The 15258-nt window shown below is 46.8% G+C and overlaps 1 protein-coding gene across 4 annotated transcripts in view; it reads right to left on the minus strand.

Moving 5' to 3' along the window:
* LOC140404297 (threonine--tRNA ligase 1, cytoplasmic-like) overlaps positions 1-15258 on the minus strand; it is a 65682-nt gene that overhangs the window by 39025 nt on the left and 11399 nt on the right. For all 4 annotated transcript variants that reach the window (XM_072492624.1, XM_072492623.1, XM_072492626.1 and 1 more), the window contains exons 5-10: positions 14954-15075; positions 14250-14367; positions 11222-11286; positions 8139-8217; positions 7886-8032; positions 5791-5889 (exon numbers count right to left, since the gene is read on the minus strand). In XM_072492624.1, coding sequence (XP_072348725.1) covers positions 5791-5889; positions 7886-8032; positions 8139-8217; positions 11222-11286; positions 14250-14367; positions 14954-15075 — 630 coding nt within the window. The remainder of the gene's footprint in view (positions 1-5790; positions 5890-7885; positions 8033-8138; positions 8218-11221; positions 11287-14249; positions 14368-14953; positions 15076-15258) is intronic.

Genomic DNA, 15258 nt, shown 5'->3' on the forward strand with positions numbered 1-15258 from the left:
ATCATACCACCCTTGTCCTTGATTGGTGCATGTTGCTTTTTGCACCAGTTAATCCTGTGCAGTATCTTGGAGTCCACAGAACTATAGAATACCTACAGTGCCGAAGGCCCATCGAGTCTGCACTGATCCTCTGAAAGAGCATCCTATCTCAACCTATCCCCGTAGCCTCATCTAACCTGCACATCTTTGGACTGTGATAGATAACCAGGACACCCGCAGAAAACCCACACTGACACGGGGAGAAAGTGCAAACTCCACAGTCACCCAAGGCCGCAATTGAACCAAAGAATCTGGGGCTGAGGCAGCAGTCCACTGTTCCACCATGCCATCCATTCAAATTTATTGTCTTTTTCTGCATCCCTGCCTTTTAACTCTATCCATACACAAGCAACTACAGAGAGTCGTGAACACAGCCCAGTCCATCATGCGAACCCATCTCCCATCCAATGATTCTGGCTACACCTCTCGCTGCCTTGGGAAAGCAGGCACATGATCAAAGACCCCTCCCAACCATGTTAGTCTCTCTTCCAACCTCTTCCATCAGGCAGGAGATACAAAAGTTTCAGAGAACGCACCAATAGATTCAAAAACAGCTTCTTCCCCGCTGCTCCCGGACTCTGAATGGCCCTCTTGTGGACATTTTCGCTACAGTTGCAGCACTACACTCCATATGTTTCACCCAATGTCTATGTTTATGTATGTACATTGTGTATTGATAGTATGTTCTTTGTATTCATGTATGGAATGATCTGCCTGGACTGTGCACAGGACAATGCTTTTCACTGTACCTCGGCACACATGACAACAAATCTAAATCCAAATCCTCATTTCTTTCTCTTGCAGCTTCTCCACAGCTTTGTGTGTTTGCTCAATGCTCTTTTCCTGGCCCTCGTGTTCTTCACAAGCATTCTTTCATCAGTCCCTCCATTGCCAATGGCCTTTGTAGCTTTATGATTGGCACCTTCTTCAGCTTGAGGTGGATCTCGCCATGAAAGGTCGTGGTCCGATCTCCATCAGCATTTCAAACCTTCCGAATATCTTGCCGGGATGTCGCCCTTCTGCTGCTAATGCACAAATAGTCACTCTCATTCAGAGTGTGACCATATGGGGAGCTCCATGTCCTTTTTGTGGATGCCCATGTATTTGAAGAAGATATTCTCAATGCGGAGTCCATTTCTGTTCAGCAGATGTTTGCAGCTTCTGTTGAGTAACTTGGGGCCAATTCGATTGTCAGTCCTCACCTGTTGCCATTGAGCTTAGCACAGAGAATCAGTAGATTGATACCGTTTCCCGGTGCCCTGTCCAGTGTGTCCTGTAATTGATGGTCAAAGTCTTCTTTCTCCTCCTCTGACTGTCTCTGTTGGTTCGCAAACCTGCATGATAGAGGGCGGGACTCTCGGTCCACCAGCCGCTTCTTTCTCGTTCGCTGTCAGCAGGAAAAGTAAATCACGATGACCAGCGAATTCCAGCCAGTGACTTTGGTGTGCCTTGTGTGGAATCTGGCAGTGATGATGTGATGACCGGTGATGATGTGCTTCAGCCCATCTAACAGATGTGCTGAGCATGTGATCAATTCCACGGGTCGTGTGTTCTTCCTGCCCCGAATACAAGATTTGTCACATCCTCACTGCTGCCCTTGGCCTGGCCACCGTATTTCGCAGATGCCCAAGATGTCAAAGCGAAAGGTTCTCATTTCTCACAGCAATTGGGACATCTTCCAACATTGCAAGAATGTTCGGATATTCCATGTGCCGATTCTGGTGATGGTTTTGTCTTGGTAAATTAGGCTGGTCAAGAATTTGACTTTTGGCTTTCACCCAGTCCCTTGGATGGGCAATCCTTTCTTTTAAAAATTTTTTTTAGAGTACTCAATTATTTTACTTTTTCCCTATTAAAGGGCAATTTAGCGCGGCCAATCCACCTAACCTGCACATCTTTGCATTGTGGGGTGAAACCCACGCAGACAGGGGGAGAATGTGCAAACTCCACACGGGCAGTGACCCAGGGTCGGGATCGAACCCGGGTCGTTGGCGCTGTGAGGCAGCAGTGCTAGCCACTGTGCCACCGGGCTGCCCGCGCCTTTCTTTCTTTGATGGGGTTGTCAGTATGGCTATTTCTTGTAGTTTCTGTAGTGGTGATCAGATTTTACAGGGTGTGGGAGGGAGACCAATCCTCCTTCTCTCCAACCAAGCTTGGACCACCACCTACACAAACACTTATTTGTCTCCATTTGTCCCCTGCACCCCTCAAGGGCCAAGTCTTGTCACCCTCACTGCGAGCACGGTACTCCTCATTGAGCCCAGGAAGGTTATTGCTCTCAGTGAAGTATTGTGGCAGAGCCACATTACATCCTGTTCTCACTCAAACAAGTGGGAACAGTAATTTCTTCAAATCTTTTGTCCTTAAACCCATGGGCACATAAGAACTAGGAACAGGAGTAGGCCATCTGGCCCCTCGAGCCTGCTCCGCCATTTAATGAGATCATGGCTGATCTTTGTGGACTCAGCTCCACTCTCCGGCCCGTACACCATAACCTTAATCCCTTTATTCTTTAGAAAGGTATCTATCTTTTTCTTAAAAACGTTTAAAGAAGGAGCCTCAACTGCTTCACTGGGCAAGGAATTGCAGAGATTCACAACCCTTTGGGTGAAGAAGTTCCTCCTATACTCCGTCCTAAATCTATCTCCCCTTATTTTGAGGCTATGCCCCCTAGTTCTGCTTTCCCCGCCAGTGGAAACAACCAGCCCGCATCTATCCTATCTATTCCCTTCATAATCTTATATGTTTCAATTAGATACCCCCGCATCCTTCTAAACTCCAATGAGTACAGTCCCAGTCTACTCAACCTCTCGTCATAATCTAATCCCCTCAACTCTGGGATCAACCTAGTGAATCTCCTCTGCACTCCCTCCAGTGCCAATATGTCCTTTCTCAGGTAAGGAGACCAAAACTGAACACAATACTCCAGATGCGGCCTCACCAACACCCTATACAATTGCAGCATAACCTCCCTAGTCTTGAACTCCATCACTCTAGCAATGAAAGACAAAACTCGATTAGCCTTCTTAATCAACTGTTGCACCTGTAAACCGGCTTTTTGTGACTCGTGCACCAGCACACCCAGGTCCCTCTGCACAGCAGCATGTTTTAACATCTTACCGTTTAAATAATAATCCATTCTGCTGTTATTCCTCCCAAAATGGATAGCCTCACACTTGGCAACATTGAATTCCATCTGCCAGACCCTAGCCCATTCACCTAACCTATCCAAATCCTTCTGCAGACTTCCGGTATCCTCTGCACTTTTTGCTTTACCACTCATCTTAGTGTCGTCTGCAATCTTTTACACATTGCACTTGGTCCCCAACTCCAAATCGTCTATGTAAATTGTGAACAACTGCGGGCCCAACACTGATCCTTGAGGGACCCCACTAGTTACAGGTTGCCAACCAGAGAAACACCCATTTATCCCCACTCTCTGCTTCTGTTAGTTAACCAATCCTCTACCCATACTACCACTTTACCCTCGATGCCATGCATCTTTAGTTTATGCAGCAACCTTTTGTGTGGCACCTTGTCAAAAGCTTTCTGGAAATCCAGATATACGACATCCATTGGCTCCCCGTTATCTACTGCACTGGTAACGTCCTCAAAAAATTCTACCAAATTAGTCAGACACGACCTACCCTTTGTGAACCCATGCTGCGTCTGCCCAATGGGACAATTTCCCTCCAGGTGTCCCGCTATTTCCTCCTTAATGATACATTCCAGCATTTTCCCTACAACCGAAGTTAAGCTTACCGGCCTATAATTACCCGCTTTCTGCCGACCTCCTTTTTTAAACAGTGGTGTCACGTTTGCTACTTTCCAATCCTCTGGGACCACCCCAGAGTCTAGTGAATTTTGATAAATTATCACTAGTGCATTTACAATTTCCCTAGCCATCTCTTTTAACAGTCTGGGATGCATCCCATCAGGGCCAGGAGACTTGTCTACCTTTAGCACCATTAGCTTGCCCAATACTGCCTCCTTAGTGATTACAATCATCTCAAGGTCCTCACCGATCATATCTTTATTTCCATCAGTCACTGGCATGTTATTTGTGTCTTCCACTGTGAAGACTGACCCAAAAAACCTGTTCAGCGCCTCAGCCATTTCCCCGTCTCCTATTATTAAATCTCCCTTCTCATCTTCCAAAGGACCAATATTTACCTTAGCCACTCTTTTTTGTCTTATATATTTGTAGAAGCTTTTACTATTTGCTTTTATGTTCTGAGCCAGTTTACTTTCATAGTCTACCTTACTCTTCTTTATGGCTTTTTTAGTAGCTTTCTGTTGTCCCCTAAAGACTTCCCAGTCCTCTAGTCCCCCACTAATTTTTGCCACTTTGTATGTTTTTTCTTCAATTTGATACTCTCCCTCACCTCCTTAGATATCCACGGTCGATTTTTCCCCTTTCTACCGTCTTTCTTTTTTGTCGGTATGAACCTTTTCTGAACACTGAAAGATCGCTCGGAAGGTTCTCCACTGTTCCTCAACTGCTTCACCATGAAGTCTTTGCTCCCAGTCTACCTTAGCTAGTTCTTCTCTTATCCCATTGTAATCGCCTTTGTTTAAGCACAAAACACTAGTGTTTGATTTTACCTTGTCATCCTCCAACTGTATTTTAAATTCCACCATATTGTGGTCGCTCCTTCCAAGAGGATCCCGAACTATGAGATCATTAATCAATCCTGCCTCATTACACAGGACCAGATCTAGGACCGCTTGTTCCCTTGTAGGTTCCATTACATACTGTTCCAGGAAATTATCCCGGGCACATTCTATAAGCTCCTCCTCAAGGCTGCCTTTACCAACCTGGTTAAACCAATCGATATGCAGATTAAAATCTCCCATGATAACCGCTGTACCATTTCTACATGCATCCGTTATTTCTTTGCTTATTGCCTGCCCTACCATCCTGTTACTATTTGGTGGCCTATAGACTACTCCTATCAGTGACCTTTTCGCCTTACTATTCCTGATTTCCACCCAAATTGATTCAACCTTGTCCTCCATAGCACCAATATCATCCCTTACTATTGCCCGGATGCCATCCTTAAACAACAAAGCTACACCACCGCCCTTACCGTCCATTCTATCCTTTCGTATAGTCTGATACCCGTTGATATTTAACTCCCAGTCGTGACCATCTTTTAACCATGTTTCAGTGATGGCCACTAAATCATAGTCATTCACGATGATTTGCGCCATCAACTCATTTACTTTATTTTGTATACTACGAGCATTCAGGTAAAGTACACTTATGCTGTTTTTTATGTCTTTGTTATGAATCCTAACACCTTGATCAGTAACTTTTCGCAATTTATTTTTCCTCTTACCCTTTCTCCTAATTTTCCTTGTCTTTGAACCCATATCTCTACATAATAACCTGTCATGTAACCTGCTGCCTTGATCTCCATTAACCATTATACTGTCCATAGCTTTACACTTCCCTTCCCCCCAACTTGCTCGTTTAAAGTCCTTGTGACCAACCTATTTATCCTATTCGCTAGAACTTCTCTAGAACGCTAGAACTATTCGCACGGAAGCCTTTTGTTGTTCAGTGAGCACAGACTGGAGTTGGAACCGGGAACTGTTCTGGTCCATACCAGATGGTGCAACCACTGAGGGTTCGCAAAGAATAAGAACATAGGATGTGTTCCACCTCTCCATATATCTCCTCACCTCAATGATTTCTATAAACAATAGAATCTGTGGCAGTACAGTTGTTGTGAATGAGGTTCATACCCGTATAAATGTTGTCAGCGTGCTGTAAATAGAAGCCCCTCTCGGGAGAAAAAAACAGCTTCCAGGGCTGAGCGGATGGAAGAAAAACAATTCCTGGTCCTGCAAAGCAGATGGAAGTAAAGTGAGGATAAGTATTGCACAGCTGAGGAATAAACTGGTCAGCGACTCCAGTAAATGTAACAGAAACTAATGCAGCATGTTGTTAAATTTGCACAATGTTGATTTTTTTTGCTGTCAACTCAAACTGAGTTGACAACTGATCAGTTCTGAACTCCCTGCTCAAATTCTCCTGAAGTTTCACTAGCCTGATCCACACAGTCCCATTGCTACTCATGTTTCAAACTCTTCAGCATTAACACCCAAGCTGGTGCGTTAGAACATAGAACATACAGTGCAGAAGGAGGCCTTTCGGTCCATCAAGTCTGCACCGACCCACTTAAGCCCTCACTTCCACCCTATCCCCGTAACCCAATAACCCCTCCTAACCTTTTTGGACACTAAGGGCAATTTGGCATGGCTAATTCACCTAACCTGCACATCTTTGGATTGTGGGAGGAAACCAGAGCACTGGGAGGAAACCCACGCAGACACGGGGAGAACGTGCAGACTCCGCACAGACAGTCACCCAGCAGGGAATCGAACCTGGGACCCAGGCGCTGTGAAGCCACAGTGCTAACCCATGTGCTACCCGTTGAGCATCCTCACACTGAACACATTACCTGTATTTATCTTGTAATGTATTCTATGTCTGGAGCTACTGCATCTACCATTACTGGGTATCTCTGAAGGAAGAACACAATAATTCCAGCAAGCAGAGAAAGGGTAAATTTAAATATGGAAACCTTCAAAGGCTGCTGCCATTATTTATGTTCACGGGGTACTGGGGGTCAGATTAGAAGATCTTAATCTAAATTGAATTTTATGAAATAAAACTTTTTCAGAAACACCTACTGTTTCATGAGTTAAATAAATGAAGGTAGGAAAGATGTCAATGAGGTTATTCATTTCTTCAATTAATAGCTTGGTCCTCAATGAACACAACTGCCCTAGCACAAGTCAGTTTGGGAATATTTGTAGGTAAATCCTCTCATGTTGCCATCCCTCCAAATTCTCCTGACATCCTCAGGGCAGCGCGGTGGCATAGTGTTAGCACTATGGCTTCACAGCGCCAGGGTCCGAGGTTCGATTCCCGCTTGGGTCACTGTCTGTGTGGAGTCTGCACGTTCTCCCCGTGTGTGCGTGCGTTTCCTCCGGGTGCTCCGGTTTCCTCCCACAGTCCAAAGATGTGCAGGTTAGGTGGATTGGCCATGCTAAATTGCCCTTAGGTTAGATGGGGTTGCTGGTTACAGGGATAGGGTGGAGGTGTGGGCTTAAGTAGGGTGCTCTTTCCAAGAGCCAGTGCAGACTCGATGGGCCAAATGGCTTCCTTCTGCACTGTAAATTCTATGAAATCTATGTAATCATCAAAAATTAACGATGAGCCTGGGCTGCTGCAAGCAACACAGGACAAAGCTCACTGGGAATTGAAGACTCTCTTTTCCATTTTTTTTTAAAACAGCTTCATTAGTTATAAAAAATATTGCAGATGAGAATAAAACTAAAAACTGACAATCTCCAGGATCTAATGGGATGCACCCTAAGGTATTAACGGAAATGGCTGCAGAGATGGTGGGTGTATTCCATTAACCCGATCATAGATCTTCCCTTTTATTCTTTCCTTAACAAGTCCATCTGCTTGTTTAAAAGATGTTATATTTCTAACTTCTTTCAGTTTTGATGAGAGATCAGAGGTGAAACGTTAACTCTTTCTTTTCTTCACTGATGCTGCCTCATTTGTTAAGTATTTCCAGCGTTTTCTGTATTGACTTCAGAAAGAGGCAGGCCTTTGGGTTGAAGGGACAGATATCAAAACAGCCAGAAAACAAGTCTGTTAACTTGCAGTGGACAAAACTAATTTCTCCATTCTCACACTTGCATTGTCCAAGCTCTACATGTGATTTACTGCCTCTTTTCTCTGTAATTGTGACTCTTAACTATGGACTAGCTCGCTGCACCAATTTGCTCTAAACCTCCAAAACATAAACATTTCCCAGACCTGCCCAATCTTTCTGTGGTCCTGGTTCATGGCTTCCTCCTGCAATTGCTCCCACTCCTTCAGCATCTTGTAATCAGGAAATGAGATACCGTAGATTCTCTGCAGAGTCTCCATGTTGGACTTTCCTTCCCAGTATGTCAAGGAGTTCTGAAAATTTATAAAACACATTTTTCTTTGCATAAAACCCACTCCAATTTTAAAATCAATTCAGTGCCAGTGATGGACTGAGATAAGTGATCACACGCTCACTCACCTTATAAATTCTCATGGCTTTAATCTCGCCAGTGTGCCTGACATGGGGTCCACTGCACAAATCAATCAATGGGCCACACCTACGAGACAGCAGAGTCAGGGTAAGGTTCAGGTGAATCAGAGGCAGGATCAAGACCAAGGTCAGCTAAAGCAGGGACAGGGTCCCTGCTGTTGACTAATCTCATCCGAGAAATTGTGAAGCTCCAATCTCCAAGCCGCTAGGTTAGGGAGGGAAAGCTGTCTTCCTGTTCGATCTCCCAGTGACTCTGACAGGAAATTGCATGGGCACCTGTGAGAAGAGATGGGGTCACCTGTGATCAACCCCACTGTCAGAATGGCTGCTGGCACTTATTGTGCAAAGCCACATACTTCTGACTGATTGGTGACAATGTCTCAGACAAAGACCTATTGACAGCCGTGTATTGCTGCTAGAGGGAGGGAGGAAGTGGAGGGAGCATGAGGGGGGGATGGGTGGAGGAGGCTGATGGGGAGAGATGGGGGCGGATGCACTTATTGTGCAAACCCGAACACTTTTGACTGATTTGATGATAGACTCTGGCAATGACCTGTTGACAGCCAGATATTGCTGCTGGAGAGAGGGGGAGGCAGAGGGTGCACGAGGGGCGGGAGGGGGAGAATGGGCAGGAGGGGCGTGAAGGGGAAGAGGGGACAGAGGGGAATGGGGGGGGACAGAGGGGGAAGGGGGGGACAGAGGGGGAAGGGGGGACAGAGGGGGGACAGGGGGAAGAGGGGACAGGGGGAAGAGGGGACAGGGGGGAAGAGGGGACAGGGGGGAAGAGGGGACAGGGGGGGAAGAGGGGACAGGGGGGGAAGAGGGGACAGGGGGAAGAGGGGACAGAGGGGGAAGAGGGGACAGAGGGGGCAGAGGGGGAAGAGGGGACAGAGGGGGAAGAGGGGGAAGAGGGGACAGAGGGGGAAGAGGGGGAAGAGGGGGAAGAGGGGACAGAGGGGACAGAGGGGACAGAGGGGACAGAGGGGACAGAGGGGGAAGAGGGGGAAGAGGGGACAGAGGGGACAGAGGGGTAAGGGGGGACAGAGGGGTAAGGGGGGACAGAGGGGTAAGGGGGGACAGAGGGGTAAGGGGGGGACAGAGGGGTAAGGGGGGGACAGAGGGGTAAGGGGGGGACAGAGGGGTAAGGGGGGGACAGAGGGGTAAGGGGGGGACAGAGGGGTAAGGGGGGGACAGAGGGGTAAGGGGGGGACAGAGGGGTAAGGGGGGGACAGAGGGATAAGGGGGGGACAGAGGGATAAGGGGGGGACAGAGGGTGAAGAAGGGACAGGGGGGTAAGGGGGGACAGAGGGGAAAGAGGGGGTAAAGGGGACAGAGGGGGAAGAAGGGACAGAGGGGTAAGGAGGAAGGAGGGGCACATTAAAGGAGGAACGAGAGGGAAGTGGGAGGAGGGAGGACAAGGAGAGGAATGACCATAGATATTTTCAGGGATATAATAGAATATTCTCCACTTGCCTGGATGAGTGGAGCTCCAACAACTATGACAAAGCAGCCCACTTCGCAACCCATTCACCCCTTTAAACATTCACTCCTTGCACCACCAATGCACAGCGGCAGTAGTATGTACAATCTATGATGCACTGCAACTTGCCAAGCCTCCTTCAAAACAACTTTCAAACCCGCAATCCTCTATCACCTAGAATGTCAAGGGCAGCAGGCACATGGGAACACCCCCACCTGCAAGTTCTCCTCTAAGCCACACGCCATCCTGATTTGGATGTTTCTTCACTGCCACTGGGTTGAAAATGTTAGAACTCCCTTCCTAACAGCGCTGGGGGTGTACTGACTGCAGCGCTTCAAGGCAGCAGCTCACAGCCATCTTTAAGGGCAATAAGAGATGGGCAATAAACGGTGCTTTGCCACCTATGCTCCATCATGTTTTTTTTAAGCTCAGAGTGATTAGGACTTGGTGAGAATTTAGACAAAGGCATAATTTCAAATTTACTGAGGACAGAATATCGACCACAATCTGTTGCAATAGACAAGCCTGGAGGCAGGGATGAGGATTTCAGCAAATGAGCTGACGCACTGGCAGAGTGTGTTCGAGGTGGAAATGGGCGGTCTTGGTGACGATGCAGATTTGTGGTCGGAAGCTTAACTTGGGTCAAATACAACACCAAGGTTGCAACTGCAATGTTAGGGGCTGGTTTAGCACAGTGGGCTGAACAGCTGGCTTGTAAAGCAGAACAAGGCCAGCAGCGCGGGTTCAATGGAGTCAGTCACGAGGGCACAGAGTTTGTAGCGGGGGCCAAAGACAATGGCTTTTGTCTTCCAAAGTTTAACTGGAGGACGTTTTGCTTATCCAGTGCTGGCAGTTGAAGAGTCTGATAATTTAGTGACAGTGGAGGAGTTGGAGAGGGGGTGTCCTCATTGCATGTGTGAAAACTGATCTGCTTTGGGATGATGTCACAGAGGACACAAAAAACAGGATAGATCCCACATTTTCAGTCGTAGGAATCATAGAATCCCTAGTGCATAAGGAGGCCATTTGGCCCATAAAGTCTGCACCTACACTCTGAAAGAGCTCCCTACCTAGGCCCAGTCCCCCATCCTATCCCCATAACCTGCACATCTTTGGACACCAAGGGCAATTTAGCATGGCCAACCCACCTAACCTGCACATCTTTGGACTGTGGGAGGAAACCGGAGCACCCGGAGGAAACCCACGCAGACACGGGGATAACGTGCAGACTCCATACAGGAGTCACCCAAAGCCAGAATTGAACCCGGGTCTAGATATAGATCCCACATTTCCAGGCAACCCAGGATAGATCCCACATTTCCTGATGGGGATTCAGGATAGATCCTCCATTTCCAGGAAACCCAGGATAGATCCCACATTTCCTGATGGGGATTCAGGATAGATCCTCCATTTCCAGGAAACCCAGGATAGATCCCACATTTCCAGATGAGGATCTTGGACAGATCCTGCATTTCCAGCTGAAACACAAATACTCCAGATTCTGCTACATTGATTTATCAAACTATTCGGACACTCCACCCCTAAATCCTAATTGGTAACAGAGATGTTACAATTCACAGCTCCTGCTCACCTGTACACTGTGGTGGTCAGTGTGTCAATCTTCTCGTTTAATATCCGCACCTTAAACTTGTTGTACTGAGAAAGAAAACAGAGAATTGGCGACAGCTAGAACAAGTTGAGAAAATTCAATAATAAGATATAATGTCATCGATCTTGGTTCTCCTTTTTTTGGGGGGGTGGGGGGGGGGGGGTGAGGTGGTGGGAGTTCCTTGTTGCCCCAATACCATCCCACTCCTCCCCCACAAGGCCACCTGTCCCTTGTTTTCAGTTTTGCTTCCACTGAGCTTTGTTCTGCTATCTTAACTTTCTCTATTTAGCACCTTTGCAGTCCTTAATGTCACCATTAACACCCCCTTTGTAGGGTTAGCCCTGCTGCCTCACGGCGCCGAGATCCCAGGTTCGATCCCGGCTCTGGGTCACTGTCCGTGTGGAGTTTGCACATTCTCCCCGTATCTGCGTGGGTTTCGCCCCCACAACCCAAAAGATGTGTAGGGTAGGTGGATTGGCCACGCTAAATTGCCCCGAATTGAAAAAAATAAATTGGGTACTCTAAATTTATTTTTAAAAATAAAAAATAAATAAACACCCCCTTTGTCTTATGCCTATGACATCTTTGTCAATCGCTCGTTAGCTTCAACCGATCCCTGATCTTCTATTCTGCCCCAACCATAAGACATAAGACCATAATAATTTGAAGCAGAATTAGGCCATTCGGCCCATCAAGTCTGCTCCGCCATTCAATCATGGCTGATATGTTTCTCATCCCCATTCTCCTGCCTTCTCCCTATAACCCCTGATCCCCTTATTAATCAAGAACCTATCTATCTGTCTTAAAGACACTCAAGTGAATTGGCCTCCACAGCCTTCTGCGGCCAAGAGTTCCACATATTCACCACCCTCTGGCTGAAGAAATTCCTCCTCATCTCTGTTTTAAAGGATCGTCCGTTTAGTCTGAGATTGTGTCCTCTGCTTCTAGTTTTTCCTGCAAGTGGAAACATCCTCTCCACGTCCACTCTATCCGGGCCTCGCAGTATCCTGTAAGTTTCAATAAGATCCCCCCTCATCCTTCCAAATTCCAACGAGTACAGACCCAGAGTCCTCAACCGTTCCTCATATGACAAGTTCTTCATTCCAGGGATCATTCCCGCTGCCTCAGAAAGGCAGCCAGCATAATTAAGAACCCCATGCACCCCGGACATACTCTCTTCCACCTTCTTCCGTCAGGAAAATGATACCAAAGTTTGAAGTCACGTACCAACCGACTCAAGAACAGCTTCCTTCCTACTGCCATCAGACTTTTGAATGGACCTACCTCGTATTAAATTGATCCTTTCTCTACACCTCGCTATAACTGTAACATTATATTCTGCAGTCTCTCCTTCCTTCCCTATGTACGGTATGCATTGTTTGTACAGCATGCAAGAAACAATACTTTTCACTGTATACTAATACATGTGACAATAATAAATCAAATCAAATCAAAAATAATTCTTGTGAACCTCCTCTGGACCCTTTCCAAGGCCAGCACATCCTTCCTTAGATACGGGGCCCAAAACTGCTCACAATACTCCAAATGGGGTCATACGTAGATACATACATAGAAGATAGGAGCAGGAGGAGGCCTTTGGAGCCTGCTCCGCCATTCATCACGATCATGGCTGATCATCCAACTCAATAGTCTAATCCTGCTGACCTCATCTGGTCTGACCAGAGCCTTATGCAGCCTCAGAAGTACACCCCTGCTCTTGTATTCTAGCCCTCTCAACATGAATGCTAACATTGCATTTGCCTTCCCAACTGCCGACTGAACCTGTACGTTAACCTTAAAAGAATCGTGAACAAGGACTTCAGTTCCCTAAAAGGGTCATATGGACTTGAAACGTTAACTCTGTTTCTCTCGGGCAGCACGGTGGCGCAGTGGTTAGCACTGCTGCCTCACGGCGCCAACGTACCAGGTTCGATCCCGGCTCTGGGTAACTGTCCGTGTGGAGTTTGCACATTCTCCCCGTGTTTGCGTGGGTTTCACCCCACAACCCAAAGGTGTGCAGGGTAGGTGGATTGGCCATGCTAAATTGCCCCTTAATTGGAAACAATGAATTGGGTACTCTAAATTTTTTTTTTTTTAAACTATTTCTCTCTCCACAGCTTCGGTCAAATCTGCTGAGTTTATCCAGCAGTTTGTTTTTATTTCAAATTTCCAGCATCTGAAGAATTTTGTATTTATTATTGTGAGGTAAAGGGCAGCACGGTGGCACAATGGTTAGCACTGCGGCCTCACGGCGCCGAGGTCCCAGGTTCGATCCCGGCTCTGGATCACTGTCTGTGTGTAGTTTGCATATTCTCCCCGTGTTTGCGTGGATTTCGCCCCCACAACCCAAAAATGTGCGGGTTAGGTGGATTGGGCACGCTAAACTGCCCCTTAATTGGAGAAAATGAATTGGATACTCTGAATTTTCAACCCAAAAAAATTATGAGGAGGAAAATTCAAGATTCGAATAATCCAGATTCCTACCTAGGAAAGTGACACCAATGTACAAAGTTCTGATCCACAAACAGACCATTCGGCTGATTCATCCTCACAAATCGAGAAGCCTCTGCAAACGGGTTCCAGGTTGCCAGGTTTGAGCCTAACGCCTGCTGCCCATCCCAAGTTTAGGCCTGTGACGGGCTTGGTGTCTCTACCCTCCAGTCTGGATAGAGTTCAGATTGAATGATTCCATTACTATCCGCCTCAAAAGGTTCCTCTCATTCAACTCCTCAAGGGCATTACACATAAATTAGGCCCCTGGCCATCATAGGTCTAGGGTCAGAAGTTAGCCTTGCCTGCAGCCCCTCAGGAACTTGAAATCTGGGACCAGAGGACTGGTCAGTCATCCACACGAAGACAGACTGGAAAGCACAGCCGTTATGGATAGAGCCCTGCGCCAGTTGTCTCACACTCCAGTAACCAGCAGTGCTTTGGGGACCGAGCAACAGGCCATACAAATTCTCAGAGAGAAGTCAAGACAGAACACAGGACAGCAAATAGTGAATATTACCTTGAACATTTCAAGCAAAGTTTGCTTGCTGACCTCCAATCTCTCAAATGGCTGACGGTCTTTAATGATCGACTTGCAGATATTCTCCAGGAAAGGAAACTGGTCACTGGACACTCCCCTGTGAAACAAAAAAACCATGTAAGAGGGTGAGAGGGCAGGGGTAGTGGTGGGGAAATTACAACATCAGAGGTCTGGGGAAAGGTGTAGAGGTGATGGGAGCGGGTGGCAAGTGAACAGACAAGGCTAGAGCAGCGAGGTACTGCTTACCCACATTGATTCTTTATGTTAAAGGTGCAGAGATTTGATATCACAAGGAGCACAGCCCAAAGCCCAGCTGAGAAATAAGGGAACTAAACCCAGCTGTAGCAGTTCATCCAAATAACACATACCCAGAAACAAGGAGCCGAATATTCCTCCTTCTCTCCAGGCACAGATTTTAGAAGGGGATCACCCTTTGGACCTGACACCAGGGATACATACCTCCTGATGTCAGTGACAAGCACCTCAAACACACAGAAGGTGCAACATTTACCAGGTTGTGTTACCATACGTTCCAACTATGAGGACATCACCATGAAGCCCTCAGAATCTCTGTAAAAGACTCACCTCGTTGCTTCAGTTACTCTGAGATTTACTTGAATAAAAAATATAAAAACATGAGTTTTCTGCTTCTCAAAAGAGTTGGTCAGAAACACAAGCTCTACCTGTCTCCCAGGAACATGTCATAATAGAATCCAGTCTCTATGGGTGGGCCGTAACATAGGCATCCTCCATAATACCGCTCCATGGCTTCTCCCAGAATGTGCGCACTCGAGTGCCAATATACCTGTGTGACAAACAGTTATCAGCCCACGAGCTACACAACTCCCAGCTCAAAATACGTCAATTTAAATTCAATCATAGTTAGAAATTCCATGTCTCAGTGCTTTTGGGCGCATAATATAACACAATTTATTTCTCGCTACAGGAATTAATGTGCCTGTAATTAGAATTTATGGCTTTAAAGAGG

This window comes from Scyliorhinus torazame, chromosome 30 (assembly GCF_047496885.1).
Source record: "Scyliorhinus torazame isolate Kashiwa2021f chromosome 30, sScyTor2.1, whole genome shotgun sequence".
Lineage (NCBI taxonomy): Eukaryota > Metazoa > Chordata > Chondrichthyes > Carcharhiniformes > Scyliorhinidae > Scyliorhinus > Scyliorhinus torazame.